This window comes from Candoia aspera, chromosome 10 (assembly GCF_035149785.1).
Source record: "Candoia aspera isolate rCanAsp1 chromosome 10, rCanAsp1.hap2, whole genome shotgun sequence".
Classification (NCBI taxonomy): domain Eukaryota; kingdom Metazoa; phylum Chordata; class Lepidosauria; order Squamata; family Boidae; genus Candoia; species Candoia aspera.
Genome location: NC_086162.1, coordinates 18,667,515 through 18,688,828, shown reverse-complemented (window position 1 = coordinate 18,688,828; position 21,314 = coordinate 18,667,515). Strand labels below are relative to the sequence as shown.

At 40.2% G+C, this 21,314-nt stretch overlaps 1 protein-coding gene across 7 annotated transcripts in view; it reads right to left on the bottom strand.

Annotated features, from left to right (window-relative positions):
* The window catches only part of LOC134503251 (uncharacterized), a 92,139-nt gene extending 79,819 nt beyond the window's left edge, over positions 1-12,320 (bottom strand). For 2 of the 7 annotated variants that reach the window (XR_010068517.1, XR_010068518.1), the window contains exons 1-11: positions 12,017-12,319; positions 11,212-11,247; positions 10,265-10,291; positions 9,746-9,802; positions 6,983-7,012; positions 6,459-6,515; positions 4,816-4,845; positions 4,292-4,348; positions 2,653-2,682; positions 540-569; positions 16-72 (exon numbers count right to left, since the gene is read on the bottom strand). Coding sequence is in view for 5 of the 7 variants with exons in the window: in XM_063312000.1 (XP_063168070.1) it covers positions 16-72; positions 540-569; positions 2,653-2,682; positions 4,292-4,348; positions 4,816-4,845; positions 6,459-6,515; positions 6,983-7,012; positions 9,746-9,802; positions 10,265-10,291; positions 11,212-11,247; positions 12,017-12,091 (486 nt within the window). In the remaining 2 variants the exon portion in view is untranslated. Of the gene's footprint in view, positions 1-15; positions 73-539; positions 570-2,652; positions 2,683-4,291; positions 4,349-4,815; positions 4,846-6,458; positions 6,516-6,982; positions 7,013-9,745; positions 9,803-10,264; positions 10,292-11,211; positions 11,248-12,016 lie in introns of all 7 variants that reach the window. The other 5 variants (XM_063312000.1, XM_063312002.1, XM_063311997.1 and 2 more) reach the window with 3 other exon arrangements.
* Between the last annotated feature and the right edge of the window lie 8,994 nt (positions 12,321-21,314).

The window sequence follows — 21,314 nt, the reverse complement described above, 5'->3', positions numbered from 1 at the left end:
TTCTCCAAAACATACCCCATGGTTATTGAAGCTGTTGGGCCCAAACATTTTGCTATAAATCCTTCTGCGATTCTGAAAATAGAGCAGAACAGGACATGTTAGTGAGTTGTGGTTTCCAGGGGTCAGCTGTCTTTGAGAAGTCACTGTAGACCGGCTTTGAGGAATACCCACTTCATTTACACATCCATTTCAGGAGAGAGGAACAAAGAGGAATAGGGCCATCACCTGGTACCTTTATGAACTGCCAAAACATAGGCACCCAGCATGATGCATTGTAGATGCTGATTCTGCCCTCCCCGCCCAATTAAGAGTGGGCAGTTGAGATGCCATTTTAGCATGTAGACTGGAGTGAGCATCTTGCAACTTTGAACTCCACGTTGTCCTCTCTTGCAATGTCCTCTCCAAGGAAAGTTTCACTCAGGAGGAATAGACGTGTCACCTTGATATTCTTGAAAGTTGAATGTTTTTGGAATCCTAGCACTGAATTCTGAGTTCTTCTCAAAACCGGTCAGAGCATCTGTACATTTGCTCATACATACCCCTCCAAAAGCTCCAGAAGTACAATTCTTCTGAAATGTAAAACGAAAGAACACAAATTGAAATTATGAGCAACCCGAAAGGTTCAATCTTATGACTACAAGCAGAGCATCTAGGTAGGATAGAATATAGAAAGAAGAGAATCATGATGGAACTTTAGAGAGACAGATTAAAATACGTTTGTACTGATAAGTGCTGGGAAGAATATCGGAAGCCACTGTATCTTTTTTTTTCCTTTCTATTTTTTGTTAGCCATCTTTCTTTTCTTGCACTTTTTCTTTCTCTTTGATTCTTTCTCTTTTAATTTTTTTTCTATATATATATTTGTATTAATTTTTATCTTCTTTTCTAAATTTTTTTTAATAACAATTATATGTAGAGTTAGACCTAGATATAGCCGACTTCAGGTCTTGAAGGGCTCTTATTTATCCCACTAAGGGAAGCCCTGGATGTCCCTTAGTAGGATAAATACAATTATTCTAGGCATAAAATTATTCTAGGAACTAAAACATAAAAACCAATGCTATGTCAGGTTGGTACTTGAATCACTCCAGGACCCCTGGTCCTTCTCATCCTTCTTCTTTCTCCCTCTTCTTACAGCAGTTGACTATTCCTCTCTCCTTCCCAAGCATGTCAATAAACTGAGAAGGATCAGTGGGGATGCCATCTTGTGGCTCACTTTCTCTGGCCACTGAGGTAGAGAGTCATGCCATCATAGGGCACTCCTGGGCAAAAGTCCAGGGCTTCCCTTAGTAGGATAAATAAGAACACTTCAAAACCTGAAGTAGGCTTTAGTCTCATCACATATGAGTGATCCTAGTATGATCCTCTATTAGTCACTGCAAACTGCTAGGAAAGGAACAGATTACCAGTAGTCTATCTCCATGCTGCAAACTCATAGAAACAGTGGTTGTAAAGGCAGGAACCTCAGTCCTGGAATATTTAATGTTAGATCAAGGAAGGTAGAGCTCCAAAGACCTGATTTCTTTAAAGTGGGTGTCAATATCCCCACGGTCACGTGATCACAATTTGGATGCTTGGCATACTGGCTCACAGTTATAATGTGACAGCATCCTGCAGTCATGTGATCACCTCTTGTGACCTTCATAGCTGGATCCCACGAAGCAAAGACAATGGGGAAGGCAGGAGGAGGCAGCAAATGGCGATCAAATGATGTTGCACATAACAACCATGCAGGATTCACTTAATGATGGCAACAGGAACTGGTGCAACTGCCATCGTAATTTGGGACAGTAACATGATGTCACACTTTACAACCATGTCTCTTAACAATGGAGCTGCCAGTCCTGATTACCATCGGTAAGCAAAGACTTTGGTTTATTTTTCAGAAGTGTGTTCTAGGATCAATGTTATTATTATATATTGTATCTATTATCTGGGAACATAGTTCTTGCTTTCTTAATCCAGATTTAACATGCTCTGCAAACAAGCCACAATTTTCTGTCCGAGACCAATCTGGTGGAGAAAAGAAGGGAAAGTGAGTATCTGGATAAGAAAAGATGTTGTAGAAGTAGTAAAAGAAAATTCCAAACAATTATGGACATGTTAACATAGAGGGGATGATTTTGTGAATGGGGAACATTTTCTTAAAAACACAACACTGTCTCACAACCATTCACACTGTACTGACCACTACAACAAACAGGATATAGATAGAGACGTGGGTCCCTTGGAGTTCCCTCTTTATTTTATTTCCCTGCCTAGTCTCCAGTTATGTGATAGCTAATCTGAGAGTCTCTTCCTTCCTGCCTTTCTCTCCTATGCAACCACACATAGGCATACCTTCCTCTTGAATCTCCTTGCTCAGATGAAGCTACAGATACCAGGTCATAATTTGTGATGGTCATAATTTCGGGCCCCATCAGAAATCTACTTTGGGGTAGCATTGTAACTCTTGAATCCCCTTGCTAGGATGTAGCCACAGATACCAGGCTTTTCTTCCTCCTTCCTGTCAATTAGCCTTCTTTCTAATAGAATTACAAACCTTGTCTTTTTACTCTTCAAAGAAAAGTTGAATGTTTTTGGAATCCTAGCATTGAATTTTGAGTTCTTCTCAAAACTGGTCAGAGCATCTGTACATTTGCTCATACATACCCCTCCAAAAGCTCCAGAAGTACAATTCTTCTGAAATGTAAAACGAAAGAACACAAATTGAAATTATGAGCAACCCGAAAGGTTCAATCTTATGACTACAAGCAGAGCATCTAGGTAAGATAGAATATAGAAAGAAGAGAATTATGGTGTAACGTTAGAGAGGCAGATTAAAATACGTTTGTACTGATAACTGCTGTGAAGAATATCAGAAGCAACTCCTCTGCGTCTTTATTTCTTCCTGTCTATTTTTCCTTAACTATTTTTCTTTCTTCGCACTTTTTCTTTCTCTTTGATTTCTTTCCCTCTCTCCTTTCAAGTTTTTCTTTATATAAGTTTCTAGTAATTTTTACCTTCTTTTCTAAGAAGTTTTAATAAAAAATTTGCAGATATGTATGCCAAGCATACCATTATTCTGCGTACAGAAACAGAAGAACCAATGCTATGACAGATGGTCTACTTGAATCATTCCAGGATCCCTCATCCTTCTCGTCCTCCTTCTTCCTCCCTCTTAGAGCAGTTGACTATTCCTCTTTTCTTCCCAAGCTTTTCAAAACACCAAGAAGGATTAATGGGGATGCCATATCGTGGCTCAATTTCTCTGACCACTGAGATAGTCATGTAATCATAGGGGACTTCCAGGCTAAAGTCCAGGGCTTCCCTTAATAGGATAAATAAGAGCACTTCAAAACCTGAAGTAGGTTTTAATCTCATCCCCTATGAGGGATCCTTCTATAGTACTCTATTAGTTGCTGCAAACTGCTAGGAAAGGAACAGTTTACCACTGGTTCCTCTCCATGCTACAAACCCATAGAAACATTGGAGCTCAGTAGAGTTGGTTGTGAATGCAGGAACTTCAGTCCTGGAATTTTTTTTTTTTAATTTATTTATTTATTTTTCGGATTTCTATCACCACCCATCTCTCCCGAAAAGGGGATTTCTGCAGCTGCCATTGTAATTTGGGATGGTAACATGATGTCACACTTTATGATAGTGTCGCTTAACAATGGAGTTGCCATTCCCAATTACCATACGTAAGCAAGGACTGCCTGTGATATGGCTTATTCTTTGGAAGGAGTGAGTTCTGAGAAAATAGCTATTGGTTTTTCTTAATTGACATTTAACTCGCTCTGTAAACCAAGCCACAATTTTCTGTCTGGTGTAAGAAAAAAGGGGACAGTGTGGTTAGTGAGTATTTGGAGAACAAAAGATATTCCAAACAATTATCGACATGTCAATAAAGAGGGGATGACTTTATGACTGGGGAATGCTTTTCTTCAATACTCAGCACTGTCTCTAAACCAATCACACTCTACTGACCACTAGAAGGAGCAGGATATAGATAGACACTCTGGTCCCTCGTAGTTCCCTGTTTCTCTCGTACCCTGCCTAGGCTTCATTTATGTAATAGCCAATCTGAGAGTCTCTTCCTTCCTGCCTTTGTCTCCTAGGCAAGCAGGCATAGGCACACCTTCCTCTTGAATCCCCTTGCTAGGATGCAGCCACAGATACCAGGCTTTCTTCCTCCTTCCTATCAATAAACTTCCTTTCTATTAAAATTACAAAACCTGTCATGGTACTCTTTGACAGGGTGGATCCTACTCTGTCTCTAGAAAGACAGAACACATTCTCCAAAACATACCCCATGGTTATTGAAGCTGTTGGGCCCAAACATTTTGCTATAAATCCTTCTGCGATTCTGAAAATAGAGCAGAACAGGACATGTTAGTGAGTTGTGGTTTCCAGGGGTCAGCTGTCTTTGAGAAGTCACTGTAGACCGGCTTTGAGGAATACCCACTTCATTTACACATCCATTTCAGGAGAGAGGAACAAAGAGGAATAGGGCCATCACCTGGTACCTTTATGAACTGCCAAAACATAGGCACCCAGCATGATGCATTGTAGATGCTGGTTCTGCCCTCCCCGCCCAATTAAGAGTGGGCAGTTGAGATGCCATTTTAGCATGTAGACTGGAGTGAGCATCTTGCAACTTTGAACTCCACGTTGTCCTCTCTTGCAATGTCCTCTCCAAGGAAAGTTTAACTCAGGAAGAATAGACGTTTCACCTTGACATTCTTGAAAGTTGAATATTTTTGGAATCCTAGCATTGAATTCTGAGTTCTTCTCAAAACCGGTCAGAGCATCTGTTCATTTGCTCATACATACCCCTCCAAAAGCTCCAGAAGTACAATTCTTCTGAAATGTAAAACGAAAGAACACAAATTGAAATTATGAGCAACCCGAAAGGTTCAATCTTATGACTACAAGCAGAGCATCTAGGTAGGATAGAATATAGAAAGAAGAGAATTATGGTGTAACGTTAGAGAGGCAGATTAAAATACATTTGTACTGATAAGTGCTGGGAAGAATATCAGAAGCAACTCCTCTGCGTCTTTATTTCTTCCTGTCTATTTTTCCTTAACTATTTTTCTTTCTTCGCACTTTTTCTTTCTCTTTGATTTCTTTCCCTCTCTCCTTTCAAGTTTTTCTTTATATAGGTTTCTAGTAATTTTTATCTTCTTTTCTAAGAATTCTTAATAAAAATTCTGTAGATATATATACCAAGCCTACAGTTATTCTGGGTACAGAAACAGAAGAACCAATGCTATGACAGATAGGCTACTTGAATCACTCCAGGACCCCTCATCCTTCTCATCCTTCTTCTTCCTCTCTCTTCTTAGAGCAGTTGACGATTCCTCTATCCTTCCCAGCATGTCAACAAACCAAGAAGGATTAATGGGGATGCCATCTTGTGGCTTATCTTCTCAGGCCATTGAGATAGACAGTCATGCAATCATAGGGGACTTCCAGGCTAAAGTCCAGGGCTTCCCTTAATAGGATAAATAAGAGCACTTCAAAACCTGAAGTAGGTTTTAATCTCATCCCCTATGAGGGATCCTTCTATAGTACTCTATTAGTTGCTGCAAACTGCTAGGAAAGGAACAGTTTACCACTGGTTCCTCTCCATGCTACAAACTCATAGAAACATTGGAGCTCAGTAGAGTTGGTTGTGAATGCAGGAACTTCAGTCCTGGAATTTTTTTTTTAATTTATTTATTTATTTTTCGGATTTCTATCACCACCCATCTCTCCCGAAAAGGGGATTTCTGCAGCTGCCATTGTAATTTGGGATGGTAACATGATGTCACACTTTATGATAGTGTCGCTTAACAATGGAGTTGCCATTCCCAATTACCATACGTAAGCAAGGACTGCCTGTGATATGGCTTATTCTTTGGAAGGAGTGAGTTCTGAGAAAATAGCTATTGGTTTTTCTTAATTGACATTTAACTCGCTCTGTAAACCAAGCCACAATTTTCTGTCTGGTGTAAGAAAAAAGGGGACAGTGTGGTTAGTGAGTATTTGGAGAACAAAAGATATTCCAAACAATTATCGACATGTCAATAAAGAGGGGATGACTTTATGACTGGGGAATGCTTTTCTTCAATACTCAGCACTGTCTCTAAACCAATCACACTCTACTGACCACTAGAAGGAGCAGGATATAGACAGACACTCTGGTCCCTCGTAGTTCCCTGTTTCTCTCGTACCCTGCCTAGGCTTCATTTATGTAATAGCCAATCTGAGAGTCTCTTCCTTCCTGCCTTTGTCTCCTAGGCAAGCAGGCATAGGCACACCTTCCTCTTGAATCCCCTTGCTAGGATGCAGCCACAGATACCAGGCTTTCTTCCTCCTTCCTATCAATAAACTTCCTTTCTATTAAAATTACAAAACCTGTCATGGTACTCTTTGACAGGGTGGATCCTACTCTGTCTCTAGAAAGACAGAACACATTCTCCAAAACATACCCCATGGTTATTGAAGCTGTTGGGCCCAAACATTTTGCTATAAATCCTTCTGCGATTCTGAAAATAGAGCAGAACAGGACATGTTAGTGAGTTGTGGTTTCCAGGGGTCAGCTGTCTTTGAGAAGTCACTGTAGACCGGCTTTGAGGAATACCCACTTCATTTACACATCCATTTCAGGAGAGAGGAACAAAGAGGAATAGGGCCATCACCTGGTACCTTTATGAACTGCCAAAACATAGGCACCCAGCATGATGCATTGTAGATGCTGGTTCTGCCCTCCCCGCCCAATTAAGAGTGGGCAGTTGAGATGCCATTTTAGCATGTAGACTGGAGTGAGCATCTTGCAACTTTGAACTCCACGTTGTCCTCTCTTGCAATGTCCTCTCCAAGGAAAGTTTCATTCAGGAAGAATAGACGTTTCACCTTGACATTCTTGAAAGTTGAATATTTTTGGAATCCTAGCATTGAATTCTGAGTTCTTCTCAAAACCGGTCAGAGCATCTGTTCATTTGCTCATACATACCCCTCCAAAAGCTCCAGAAGTACAATTCTTCTGAAATGTAAAACGAAAGAACACAAATTGAAGTTATGAGCAACCCGAAAGGTTCAATCTTATGACTACAAGCAGAGCATCTAGGTAGGATAGAATATAGAAAGAAGAGAATCATGATGGAACTTTAGAGAGACAGATTAAAATACGTTTGTACTGATAAGTGCTGAGAAGAATATCGGAAGCCACTGTATCTTTTTTTTTCCTTTCTATTTTTTGTTAGCCATCTTTCTTTTCTTGCACTTTTTCTTTCTCTTTGATTCTTTCTCTTTTAATTTTTTTTCTATATATATATTTGTATTAATTTTTATCTTCTTTTCTAAAAATTTTTTAATAACAATTATATGTAGAGTTAGACCTAGATATAGCCGACTTCAGGTCTTGAAGGGCTCTTATTTATCCCACTAAGGGAAGCCCTGGATGTCCCTTAGTAGGATAAATACAATTATTCTAGGCATAAAATTATTCTAGGAACTAAAACATAAAAACCAATGCTATGTCAGGTTGGTACTTGAATCACTCCAGGACCCCTGGTCCTTCTCATCCTTCTTCTTTCTCCCTCTTCTTACAGCAGTTGACTATTCCTCTCTCCTTCCCAAGCATGTCAATAAACTGAGAAGGATCAGTGGGGATGCCATCTTGTGGCTCACTTTCTCTGGCCACTGAGGTAGAGAGTCATGCCATCATAGGGCACTCCTGGGCAAAAGTCCAGGGCTTCCCTTAGTAGGATAAATAAGAACACTTCAAAACCTGAAGTAGGCTTTAGTCTCATCACATATGAGTGATCCTAGTATGATCCTCTATTAGTCACTGCAAACTGCTAGGAAAGGAACAGTTTACCACTGGTTCCTCTCCATGCTACAAACCCATAGAAACATTGGAGCTCAGTAGAGTTGGTTGTGAATGCAGGAACCTCGGTCCTGGAATATTTAATGTTAGATCAAGGAAGGTAGAGCTCCAAAGACCTGATTTCCTTAAAGTGGGTGTCAATATCCCCACGGTCACATGATCACAATCTGGATGCTTGGCATACCGGCTCACAGTTATAATGTGACAGCATCCCACAGTCATGTGATCACCTCTTGGGACCTTCATAGCTGGATTCTAAGAAGCAAAGACAACAAGGAAGCCAGCAGGAGGCAGCAAATGGAAATTATATGTCGTTACGCCTAACAACCATGCGGATTTACTTAATGATGGCAACCGGAACTGCTGCAAATGCCATTGTAATTTGGCACAGTAACATGATGTCACACTTTATCACTGTGTCACTTAGCAACGGAGTTGCCGGTCCCAATTATCATCAGTAAGGAAACACTATGGTGTATTCTTTTGGAAGTGTGTTCTCAGAACATAGTTATTGTTATATATTATATATATTATCTGAGAACATAATTCTTGGTTTTCTTAATCCAGATTTAACATGCTCTGTAGACCAAGCCACAGTGTTCTGTCTGAAAGCCATCTGGGGTAGGAAAGAAGGGGAAAGTGTGGTTAGTGAATATTTGGTTAATAAAAGATGTTCTAGAATTAGTAAAAGAAAGTTCCAAACAATTATGGACATGTTAATATAGAGGGGACGGTTTTGTGAATGGGAAACTCTTTTCTTTCAAACACAGCACTGTTTCTCACCCATTTACGCTCTGCTGATCACTAGGAGAACAGTATATAGAGACTTGGGTCCTTTGGAGTTCTCTCTTTATTTTATTCCCCTGCCTAGTCTCCAGTTATTTGATAGCTAATCTAAGAGTCTCTTCCTTCCAGCCTTTGTCTCGTAGGCAAGCACACACAGGGGCACCTTCCTCTTCAATCTCCTTGCTAGGATGTAGCCACAGATACCAGGCTTTTCTTCCTCTTTCCTACCAATAAACCTTCTTTCTATTAAAATTACACAACCTGTCTTGGTACACATCAACAGGTTGGATCCTATCCTTTCTCTCTAAGAAGACAAAAGACATTTTTGAGACAAGTAAAGTAGGTAAAAAGTAAAGGCTTTTTACTCAGCCTTTTGAAAATGTTTTTACCTCCTACAGAGGAATGAATAACACAAATTAGCTCCAGGCACAGGGACTGGAAACCTCTTATTGATTTTTTGCATAAAAATGAAAAATATAAACTTGTGATTCATGGTTTTGATGATTAGATAGTGGCATCACCCGAAGGGGCGGGTCTGAAAACAGTGAGTTAACCGACATTCTAGCCAGCAATTATAGTAGCTGACGTCCGCTGCATGTGGAAGGCAACGGCTTGGGGAGTTGTTCTGAATAGTGATTCTGGGCTTTTGAGAGTCTAAGAGTGCAAGAGCATGGCTCACAATCCATACAGAAAAGTGCATAGTTGGCAGATCTCTGATACCAGCTGTTGAAGCTGGGACTTTGCAACACTCTTTCTTAACCGTTCACACTCTATTGACCACAAGGAGGAACAGGATATAGAGAGAGACTCGGTTCCCTCTGAGTTCTTTCCCTGTTTCTCTCTTACCCTGCCTAGACTTTATTAATGTGGTAGCCATTCTGAGAGTCTCTTCCTTCCTGCCTTTGTCCACTAGGCAAGCACACCTAGGCACACGTTCCTCTCAAATCCCCTTGCTACGAGGTAGCCACAGATGCCAGGCTTTTCTTCCCCCTTCCTATCAGTAAGCCTTCTATTAAAATTACACAACCTGTCTTTTTACTCTCTGACAGGTTGGATCCTACTCTCTCTGTATGAAGACAAAATGCATTCTCCAACACTTACGCCATTCCTGTTGAAGCTGTTGCCTCCAAACTGGATGTTAGCAAATGGTCTTGTATTCTAAAAATAGAGCAGAAGAGGACATGTTAGTGATCTGTGGTTCCCAGGGGTCAGCTATCTTTGAGAAAACACTGTAGACCGGCTTTGAGGAATATCCACTTCATTTACACATCCATTTCAGCAGAGAGGAGCAAAGAGGAACAGGGACATCACTTGTCTTTCAGAACTTCCAAAATAGAGGCACCCAGCAGGACTCATTGTAGATGCTGGTTCTGCCCTCCCCGCCCAGTTCAGAGTGGGCAGTTGAGATGCCATTTTAGCATGTAGACTCAAGTGAGCATCTTGCAACTTTGAACCCCATGTTGTCCTCTCTTGCAACCTTCTCTCCAAAAGTTTCACTCAGGAGGAACAGACATGTCATCTCCCATACTCTCGAAACGTTGAAGGTTTTTCAAATCCTAGCACTGAATTTCGACTTCTGCTCAAACTGGTCAGAGATTCTGTACATTTGCACATACATACCCCTCCAAAAGCTCCAGAATTAATGTTCTGAAATATAAAATGGAAGGAACACAAAGAGAAATTTAGAGCAAGCCCAGAGGTTCAGTCTTATGTCAGCGAACAGTGGTCCCAATGTCTCTCGAGTCTTTCAAAGCTACAGTGGCTTTATTTCTTGAATAAAGTTAGGGGAACACAATAGGAGGGGAAAATGCGTATTGGAATTTTTAAAATAAAACTTCAGCAATAACAACAGCATCAAGAGAGATTGGCTATTTGGGACTGAATCTAAACCTTTTGTGGTTAATTGTGAACCACCCAGAGTCCCCCGTATGAGGAAGATGGGCAATGATAAAAATATGATAAATAAATAAATAAATGACTGAGTTGATTAACCCAGTTTTACTGTTCACTGACAGAGATATCAGTTACCAACCCTCCCACCCCCACCCCCATAATCAGTTAAGCATGTCATGTGAATCACTTTTTCAGTCTTTGATAGATGGATTTTTACTTGGTCTTTTTGAGAAAAAAGGGAACTGGTTTAGTTTTTGGATTAATCAAAACTAAGGAAATAAACGTAAGGGTTTTTACTCAGCTTTTTAAAAATGTTTTTACCTCCTACAGAGGAATCAATAAGACAAATTGGCTCCAGGCACAGGAACTGGAAACCTCTTATGGATTTTTTGCATAAAAATGAAAAAAATAAACTTGTGATTGTTTTGATGATTAGATAGGATAGATTATAGAAAGAAGGGTATTATGATGTAACTTTAGAGAGAGGGATTAAAATATTTTTGTACTTATAACTGTTGTGAAGAATATTGGAAGCCACTGCTCTGTATCTTTTTTCTTTCCTTCCTATTGTTCTTTGACTTTTTTCTTTTCTTGATATAGATATAGATATATAGATGATATACATATAGATATATAAAAATAGATCCAAGGATAAAAGTATTCTGGGTACTTACTCCATGTACATAATCCGTGGCCTGTCTGCCTGCATTCTGCAAAGTAGAAGGAACAGAGCTTTTATTTCCTTTCCCTGAAGAATTGGAAAAAGCACGAAGAAGATCCACATGTTTTGTGAATATTGGAGGACTAGACAGACATAAGAAGTGGCATAAGAGGTTGAGCACTGAAATAGGCAGTCATGCCATCATAGGACACTTCAGGGCAAAAGTCCAGGGCTTCCCTTAGTAGGATAAATAAGAGCACTTCAAAATCTAAAATAGGCTTTAGTCGCATCATGTATGAGGGATCTTCTATGATCCTCTATTAGTTCCTCCAAACTTCTAGGAAAGGAATAGATTACCACTAGTCTATCTCCATGCTGCAAACTCTTAGAAACAGTGGCACTCAGTAGAGTTGTTTGTGAATGCGGGAACCTCAGTCCTGGAATATTTAATGACAGATCAATGAAGGTAGAGCTCCAAAGACCTGATTTCTTCAACGTGGGTGTCAATATCGATAACACTGAGTAGACCACAGTTACAGAAAGAGCAGATGAGGAGATCCTTTCTCGGCTGTTTTATTTCTATGTGATACGCATGTGATTTCAAGGCTGCCAGCATGTCCAAATATCCCCCCTGTTCTTGTGCCACATTCCATACACTAATCTCTGTGCTGTGAAACACATTGCTCACAAATCTCTCCAAAAGTGTCATCTAGTTCAGCCTATTGATCAAGGCCCACATTTATGTGGATGGTAGATCACCATCCCCATCACGTTCATACAATGCCTTCTGCCCTTCAGTCAGCCAAGTCCCTCCTTACCTCAGGTGCAGCTCTGGTGCCTCCCAAGCTGAGCAGGCAGAGGGCCAGGAAAATAGCCACCACCTTGACTTGCATCTTGGTGTTGCTTCTCTCTCCCTTTCCCTCTGTAGAAGGGTTGGGAATAAGGCCACCTGTAGCCTCCACTTATACTGGAAGTTATTGTGGGCGGTGCCCACTTTGGTAAACAGTCAATTCCTGGTAATCATGAGCAATCTGCTTTTGTGAGCCCAATCTAATTATGCATCTACTGAAAAACCAAGCCCTTTCTCCCTTTCTTTTCTATCCAAAGAGCAAGATCCACAAATACTTTTTACCTTATGGCTAGCCACACACCCCTTTCCCCTGCCAAAAGCACCCTGAACCTTAACACTTTCATAGCATTGAAACTTTATCAGTGTAGAAGAACATTAAAGCAGACTCCAATCTGAATGGCCAGCCCAGCCCCTGAATTCATTTGATATGTGGGGTGGGTGTTCTGCAGCTTCACAGAAACATAGGCAGGGGCCACTTGTGGGGTGAGCTTGCCCACCCCTTCTCCCCACCTAAATGCTTTAAAATGCAAACAGAGCCATCAGCTGGGGACTTTGTGGGCTCACGGAAAAGGGCCTTCAGCTCCGTTGGCATCTTGAGCAAGACATGGACTGTGTTTGCCCCGTTGTGTTTGTTGTGCCCTCTGCTGGCTGAGCCTTCTGCTCTTCCAGGTCCTGCCGACGTTGGAAGAAAGACCAGGCTGCTGGACAAGATCCTCCTTTCCTTCTAATTAGAAGCAATAACTCACCTGATGAAATGTACCAAAAAGCAGTAGTGGTGGTGGGAGTAGTGACTGCTCGCTTCTCTTTGCTGGGTTAAGGAAGCTTCAACGACAATAAAGTAACAGAAGCATCCATTCTTGTCCTTTCATAATTTCAAGGCATACAAATTACTAAGCTTCAACCACAACCACAGCCTACATGACAACCCTCCTCTGTCTGGTAAGCCTGGCATCAGCCCTGGGGCATGTGAAGACTGCAGGGCCATCTCCTGCTGGGCCACATACTGCACGGCCATCTACCTGGCAGGGGGGCTGATCCCTCACTCTTTCTCACCTGAGTGCAGCAGTTGTGCTGCTGCCATTGGGTAATGGTATGTGGGAAGGACCTTGGGAGACGGGGCAAAGAGATGCTGCCAAGGGAATGGTCAGATAAGAGACAGTACAGCCCGCAGCTGGATAGTGGGTGGGGGAAGAGGCTCAGGAGGGGCCTTCTTGGGCTGTAAAGGAGACGGCAGGAGTATTGTACTTTCAGACTCGCAAGATTGATCTCAGCCTTACCAGGTAGACCAAACAGGAAACACAACCAGATAACCTAATTCTACTCTCTTGTAAAGGTACGTTAACTGAATCTTGCAAGTCTGAAAGTACTGTGATGTGTGTGGCTCTGGCTTGGCATATGGCACAACAATCCAACTCAAGGGACTGATAAACCCTGGTTTATATTATTCATTCATTTATGTATTTATTTAGCAAATCTATATAGCTGCCCATCTCAAGGAATGTGACACTGGGCAGCATACAACCACAGTAACAATTAAAACAGTGTAATGGTCATTAAAACACTTAAATACAAATAAAACATTAAAACAAAAAATAACCAGGATTGTGGGAGAATAACCATCACCAACATAGTACAACCACCTCACAGGCTCCCCGTGGTATTCCCAAGGTTGCTGGAAAAACCAGGTTTTTTATTTTAATTTTAATTCAGAGCTGTCATGAGTAAAGATGGCGAGCAGGGGGCTCCCATCCAGGCTGTAAAGCGCATGCATAGCACTGAGGAATTGGGCAGCCATTCAAAGAGACACAGATCGGGACCGCCTTAGCCTTTGGGGTTTATATGTCTGGGTTTTTCCCACGCTTCTTCAGTTTGTTAGGATTCCTGTTACGTACAAGCAATAAAACATTAGAGACCAGTTCCTTGTCTCAGCATGGTTCCTGGCTGTTAGGACAAGAGCTTTATTAAATTTTTCAACATATACATAAAATACATAAAAACTAAAAAGAATGAAACAAAGAATACTACAAGAAAAAAGAGAACTAAAAAAGTGCAAAAAAACAAAGAAGACCATTACATGGTAATGTCCAACATTCTTTGTTTTGTTGTTTATTTGTTTAGTCGCTTCCGACTCTTCGTGACTTCATGGACCAGCCCACGCCAGAGCTTCCTGTCGGTCGTCAACACCCCCAGCTCCCCCAGGGACGAGTCCGTCAGCTCTAGAATATCATCCATCCACCTTGCCCTTGGTCGGCCCCTCTTCCTTTTGCCCTCCACTCTCCCTAGCATCAGCACCTTCTCCAGGGTGTCCTGTCTTCTCATTGTGTGGCCAAAGTATTTCGGTTTTGCCTTTTTATTCTACAACAAAGATATAAAGGTAAAGGTAAAGGTTTCCCTTGACGTAAAGTCCAGTCGAGTCCGACTCTAGGGGGCGGTGCTCATCTCCGTTTCAAAGCCTTGGAGCCGGCGTTGTCCATAGGACACTTCCGGGTCATGTGGCCAGCATGACGACTCGGAACGCCGTTATCTTCCCGCCGAAGCGGTACCTATTAATCTACTCACATTTGCATGTTTTCGAACTGCTAGGTGAGCAGGAGCTGGGACGAGCAACGGGAGCTCACCCCGCTGCGCGGTTTCGAACCGCCGACCTTCCGATCGACAGCTCAGCGGTTTAACCCGCAGCGCCACCGCGTCCCCTACAACAAAGATATACATAGCTCAATATCAATCACTTCTGCTAATTTAAACTAAGATAAACATTATTTCTATAAAGCGTTTCCATCTCAGTATAACATTCTCCTCTAAAACAAACTCTCTCTCCCTCTTAAAAAAATAAAAAAACTTTTCTAACATAATTATTCACCTAATAAACGAGTAATCACATATTATCCTACTTCACTAAAATTTGTCTCTTCTCTGCCTGCTAAAATAACAGAAAATAGATTGTCTACATTTGGTTAATATTATTCAATAAGAAAAAACAGGAAAAGCAAAAGGATCCATCAAAGCCATCCAAATATTTAGGCAATTAGCCAAAGCATCTATATACTTAAACATTACATCTTACTGCGATTGTATATTTCAACAATAACCTTTAAATGTCCTTTTTACCCAAGGTAAAATCATTATCACCAAAGCAAAAACATCAGTCTAAATCTTTAAGAGACCATCCTGATAAACACACTTAAACAATTATCCCACTTCAACATAGACTAAGGCATTTACGTATCTCAGTATTACACGCAGAGCTTTCCCCTTACAAGTCTCAAATTCAACAGCCAGCCTTGATTCCTGGTCTTAATTTTCCAGGAACACAGCCAATCATATCTCTCCCTTTGTGCCCGAAACTCTTCCTTCTTCAGAATCAGGGTTAGCTCTCCACACTCCAATTTTTCTCTCTTCACTTTTTGACTTGAAAATATTAATCATTTTCCTATTTAAAATAAGGAGCGCTATTCTCAAAGTATGTGGTATGTGGGAAGGACCTTGGGAGACATTCACCCTTGTCATCTTCAAATTTTTGGTAGGCTTTAGACTCCACAAGATCTGAGGGAGGGTCCAGGGCTTGGGTGGTGTCAAGACAGAGTTGTTTAAAGATTGCTTTCATTTCTTCCATGTCTGTCACAGGAAAGTGGAGGCAGATCGCTCAGAATTCAACTCCGCAGATTCAACCAGTGGGGAAATCTTTTATAATCCTCAAAACATTCAGAAAATTGCAACAAAAAAGCAAAAATCTTTAAATCCCAACATTACAATTTAAATATTAAAAAAGACAAATTTCCAAATTAATAAATTCCAAAAATAATGAAAATCACTAAGAGGTTCCACATCTCTTTGTTGCAAAAAGCTTCTCTTTGGTAACCAATAAACAACAACAACAACAAAAAGCCCTTGGTGTTTTAGAAATGGGGTGGCAAGATTTAGGGTCTGTTTCACGGCTTTGGCACAGCCCCACCTCCCAGCAGTCTCAATCACGGGTTGATTGCAGGGACTCTGTTCCAAGGCCACCCCCACTGCAAGAAACTGCTGTTTGGAGAACAAAAGGGGTGATTTCCTGGATTCTCTTTACCTCCAGAGAATTCTTTAGGCTGCAGGGACCCAGCCCGCACCTAGAAAATGCTGCACCACCAGTGCTGCTTAAAAAAGCAGTACCGATTGGTCTGCCGTTTCCTACAGGAAGTCCACCACCTCATAGGCTCCCCGTGGGACACCCAAGGTTGCTGGAAAAGCCAGGTTTTAAGGGGTTATGCTTATCTCTTACTGTAGAGAGTAAGGAACTGACCTTAATGGATATATGCAAAAAACATTGCCTAGGCAAAATTTACTGTATTATGCACACACACCAAATGGTGGTCTGTTCAACAAACCATGACAGCACTACTTAGAGAACCAGGCCTTGGTTATATGAGGTTGAAGTAGTAGCACACACACACACACAAACACACACCCAAAAACCCCCACCAATGGCTAGTAACTTAGCCCTCAAAGTCTTTTGCCCAGCCTCTCTTTACCCATCCCTCCCCCTCACTTCTCCAAGGCTTTCCATCTATGTCACATCCAATTCTATAACGCGTTTCTCTTTCTTCCTCTTTGGATTCTCTACAGTAACCTGTTTTTTTCTTATGGTGAATTATAATCCTTGAAGATAATGGTCAGGTGCAGGATGAAAATCCTATTGTGGCAATTCCATGGAACATCTACAGGCCCAATTTAAATTTCAGAGAATTAGAACTTTGCAGCCATTTGTCCAATGCCATAATTTATATGCTTTAGCACAGGGTCTGATTTCGGATGGAATAATCTGATTTTTGAAACCCTAGAGTCTATGGGCCCTCTTCTTTACCAAAGATTCCTTTGCAATGGTGACCAATATGAGTAGCTTCAGTCTGGCATGTTGCACTGTGGGAGTTCTTCAAATTTGGTTTTGGAGTTGGAGATGTTTCATTAATATATTCAGTAACATGATCAGGTCATGAGTTTTATAGAGGTGTATTTAGTTGATTGCTGTGGGCTAAATATCCTTCTGCCTTGTCTGCTTTGCATATGCCTCTATGGGGTGGTTCTTTATTTACTTGTGGTTCCCTTTATTTACTTAAGCTGAGAGGGAAGTTGATTAGCACACACTGGCAAGGACTCAAGGGACACCACCTGAAATAAAGGCCGATGGGAGGCAAGGAAATAATCTTTCAGGAGAATGTCTTGGGCAATGTTAGACTGAATGTCAACAAAATGAATTGGGAACCTGGAAGGAGAAGATCTTGCTGGAGAGCTAGAACAAAGTAGCTCTTTCACTATTTATTTATTCTTTCTCTTTATTCCCTCCAGAATAATCATCCTATTTTTCTTGGCCCTGGGCCTTGGTTATGTGGACTATTGTTTTCTTGTAGTTTCTTTTTTAACTTTCTGTATGCCACCCTGACTCATGGTTGAACTGGGCCGCCATAGAAATCAACAAGCGAACAAAAGAGTAAACTCTTTGTTGATTTGGAGACTACAGAAAGTCCAGAAAGAAGGAAAGACCCACCAAAAACCAAACCAAACCAAAACCCCACTAAAGACAAAAAAGTGGGAGGCAAAAATCAAATCAATCGATAAACAAGGAGTTTACAAGCATCATAGAATTAGGTTAAATTTTTCAATGTCTCATTGATCAGTTTAAAATGACACTGTATCATTTAATAAATAACCAATATTTTCTAAATCCAAGCAATGTATAAATATCAACAGCAACAGTCAAGACAGTAGGCAGCATAAAATAAGATTAAGAATTTGTGTCCAAACAATTAGAGGCTCCATGTTAAGGGAATCCCAAATTTGGATGCTGTGCAAGCCCATATTGAGGGTTCTAATCCAAAACTCATTTCCAATTAAATTAAACTGAATCCTCTTTTCTCTCTAGTCTGAGACTCAATAAGCAGCAGAGAGAATGAGAAAGACAGAAAGAAAGTTTTGTTTTTTATTCTCAATAATTTTATTAAAGATTATATTATACAAATAAAAGTTACACAACTACAAGCTAGAAAAATACATTAAAAAAGAAAAAAATGAAATTAAGAAAACAAGTGCAAAGAAATAAAAAGAAAAAATCGAGAAAGAAACCTCCCCCTTCATCCCCATCAAGTATTGTCAACATTAACAACTTATCTCTCTCTCTTAAAACACAACCAAACATCTCTTCAATCCATACCTCGCCCCTCACTCCTTATTAAAGAGCAAAAGTCCAGTAAGGGGTATCAGAAATAGCAACACAAATATGACCAATAACGTCCATTACACCCAAACTGAGTCCCTCCTTTCCATTTAAACAAATCCCTTCTATTTCCTTTCTTCAAATAATCAAAGTTCAATCCCACTTAATAAACAATTAAACACGACCAGAAATAACCAAAATTAAACATTACCAAAAATGACCATCCTCATCCAGTCCTGATCAAGAAATCATTAAACATCCCCCAAAATAGCAACTCGTTTTATAACCCTGATCAAATAAACCGATTCTGTGTTCCTTCTTTCTGCGAACGATCTATAAATTTCTCAGAAAAAGTCCTAGCACCTGCCTTCTCACACTCCCTTCTTCTTGTCTGTCAAAATTCTTCTCATCAACTCCGTCAGGTCCCCTTTGCGCTGCCATTATGACAACTCCGGGAAAATCCACTTGCAAGTCTAGTCTAAAGAAGTAGTCCAGACCACTCATGTCATTTGTTATTTGTGCATCTTTTAGATCATCATCTTTCATTTGTAAATCCATTTTTCCCATCTCCTTCTTACAGGCTGTAATTTTTAATTTTAATTTTTAATCCCACCTGTAAGTCAGTTTCCGTTTTATTCAGTGGGCTTTGTTCCTCTGCAATAACACCAACCGATGCTACCAAAGAGTTAAAATAGTTCAAAAACCTCCTGTGGCCACAAAGCGAACATTTCTTTTAAAGTAGCCACCTGCTGCCCTCCAGTGTCCAATCTTCAAAGCCGCATTATCAGTTAAAATATAAACAAGAAACATTTTCCCGTGGGAGAGAGAAAGATCTTTTCAGTCAGCTTCAAAATCTTTCAAGCCAACTTCCATGGGGGATAGGCAACTTGAGATGTGTCTCCGTGAGCTCCGCGATTGACCCAGCAACATGGACTTTTTTGGGCTCAGGCAGGATTTCCTAAAGCCCAGAAGTGTTCTCCGGATTAAGAGAACCCCAGGAAATACCCTATTTGTCCTCCAGGCAGCTTGAAAGCAGCCAGACGATCTCAAAACAGCATTCCGCGATCGATTGGTAAACTAGCAGCTGGGAGGCAGGGATTGCCATCATTTCCTAAGCCGTGTTGAAGCCTTAAACAGACTCAAAAGCTGCCCACCCCACTTCTAAAACACCATTTTTTTTCTTTTCTATTATTATTAAGGAGAGGCTCTTTGCAACAAAGAAATGTGGAATCTCTTGATGGTTTTCATTACTTTTGGAAGTTATTAATTTGTTAATTTGGATTTTTTTCCCTAAATATATATATATATATATATATTTCTCTACTTTTTTCTTTTTACATTGTATTGTTAGATTTAAAGACTTTCTCCTGTTTACTGTTACTTTTTTCAAAGTTTGAAGGATTACAAAAAAATTACCCACTTTGTTGAATTTGCGGAGTTTAGCTTTGACCTATTTGCTTTCTCATGAGAAACGGCTTTGTTTACCTTTATTCTTCACCCCCTGCTGATTAACACTTTCTTTCTGAAAGAGAGCCTTTTGTGTAATGTCCTGAGGCACTAGAGGGCACCATAACTATTTTTAAGGAGCTGTATCTCAAGGTTACTTATGCTTTGGACCATCTCTTGGGAAAAAAAATATTGGATAATAAGGTCCTGGTCTCAAAGAAAAAAATGAGGAGTAACATCCCAAAGCCAAAAAGTGAAGGGAAGAATATTCACCTCTGGAATGTTAATTTTGAAGAAGGAAAAGCTTTGGGTGCAAAAGGAGTGGAAATGGCTGCATTCTTGGAATACCAAGATCAAAGACAAGATTTAAGCCTCAAGGGACAGAAGGTCCTTGAAGATGAGTTGGACTTTACAAGGCAGGTTGAGGATTGCAAGGAGAAAGCCTTGTGTGTAATATTGAGATATATACAGTAAATGCCTTAGTTTACTTTGAAGTTGGTAAATTGTGTTTATTAGGATGATCTTCTAAAGGCTTAGACAGATGTTTTTTGCTTTTGGGTTAATGAATTTATCTTGGGTAAAAGGATATTTATTTATTTATCAAGCTTTATTATCTTTATAAATAACTCAAGGCAGCAAACATACCTAATACTCCTTCCTCCTCCTATTTTCCCCACAACAACCCTGTGAGGTGGGTTGGGCTGAGAGAGAGGGACTGGCCCAAGGCCACCCAGCCGGCTTTCATGCCTAAGGCGGGACTAGAACTCTCATACCATGCCTGATTGGCTCTTGGGCTGAGAGAGAGGGACTGGCCCAAGGCCACCCAGCCAGCTTTCATACCTAAGGCAGGACTAGAACTCAAAGACACCTGGTTTCTAGCCCAGCACCTTAACCACTAGACCAAAGTAAATAAGGTTATTGTTTAAATATGTAATGGTGTAGATATGTTTCACTATATAGTTTTTTTTGTTAGGAGTAAAAGTGTAATGGGGAAGAATAATATTTGATTATCTGTCTATTAAGTGGGGAAAAAATTTATGTTATAAAAATATTTTTATATATATCCATTTTAAGGGAAAAATAGTGTTTTAGGGGAAATGTTATATTGAGAATGGAAATGTTTCGTAGAAGTAATGCTCAGTTCCAGTTTGAACTAGAGTAAGACATTGATACTGATTTATTTATATCTTTGTTGTAGAAAGTCAGAAGTTAGTATGTATGTAATATCTAGTATGTAGTAGTTTTTTTGTATTTTCATGCTTTTTAGTTCCTTTTTTCTCTTGTAGTATACTTTATTTCATTTCTTGTAGTTTTTATGTATTTGTTGAAAAACGTAATAAAGCTTTATTTAAAAAAATCTTTCAAGTCTGTCTAATGCCTTAATCCATTTACAACTTTCTGAAGTGAACAATAATCACCCTTTTGCTGAATATTGCAAAAAAACACAAATCTTTCAACTTATAGTTCAACTTTGTCTTAAAAAAGGATTGAAGGAAACTCCTCGTGATTTCAATAAAACTTGCCAGTCTGAAGGTTACAGCTAATCCGACATTCTCTCTTTAGCTTCAGAGAGAAATCAGCTGCCTGAATCCTGCCTTTTCTGCTGCAATGTGTTCTTCTCTTTTTGCCACTA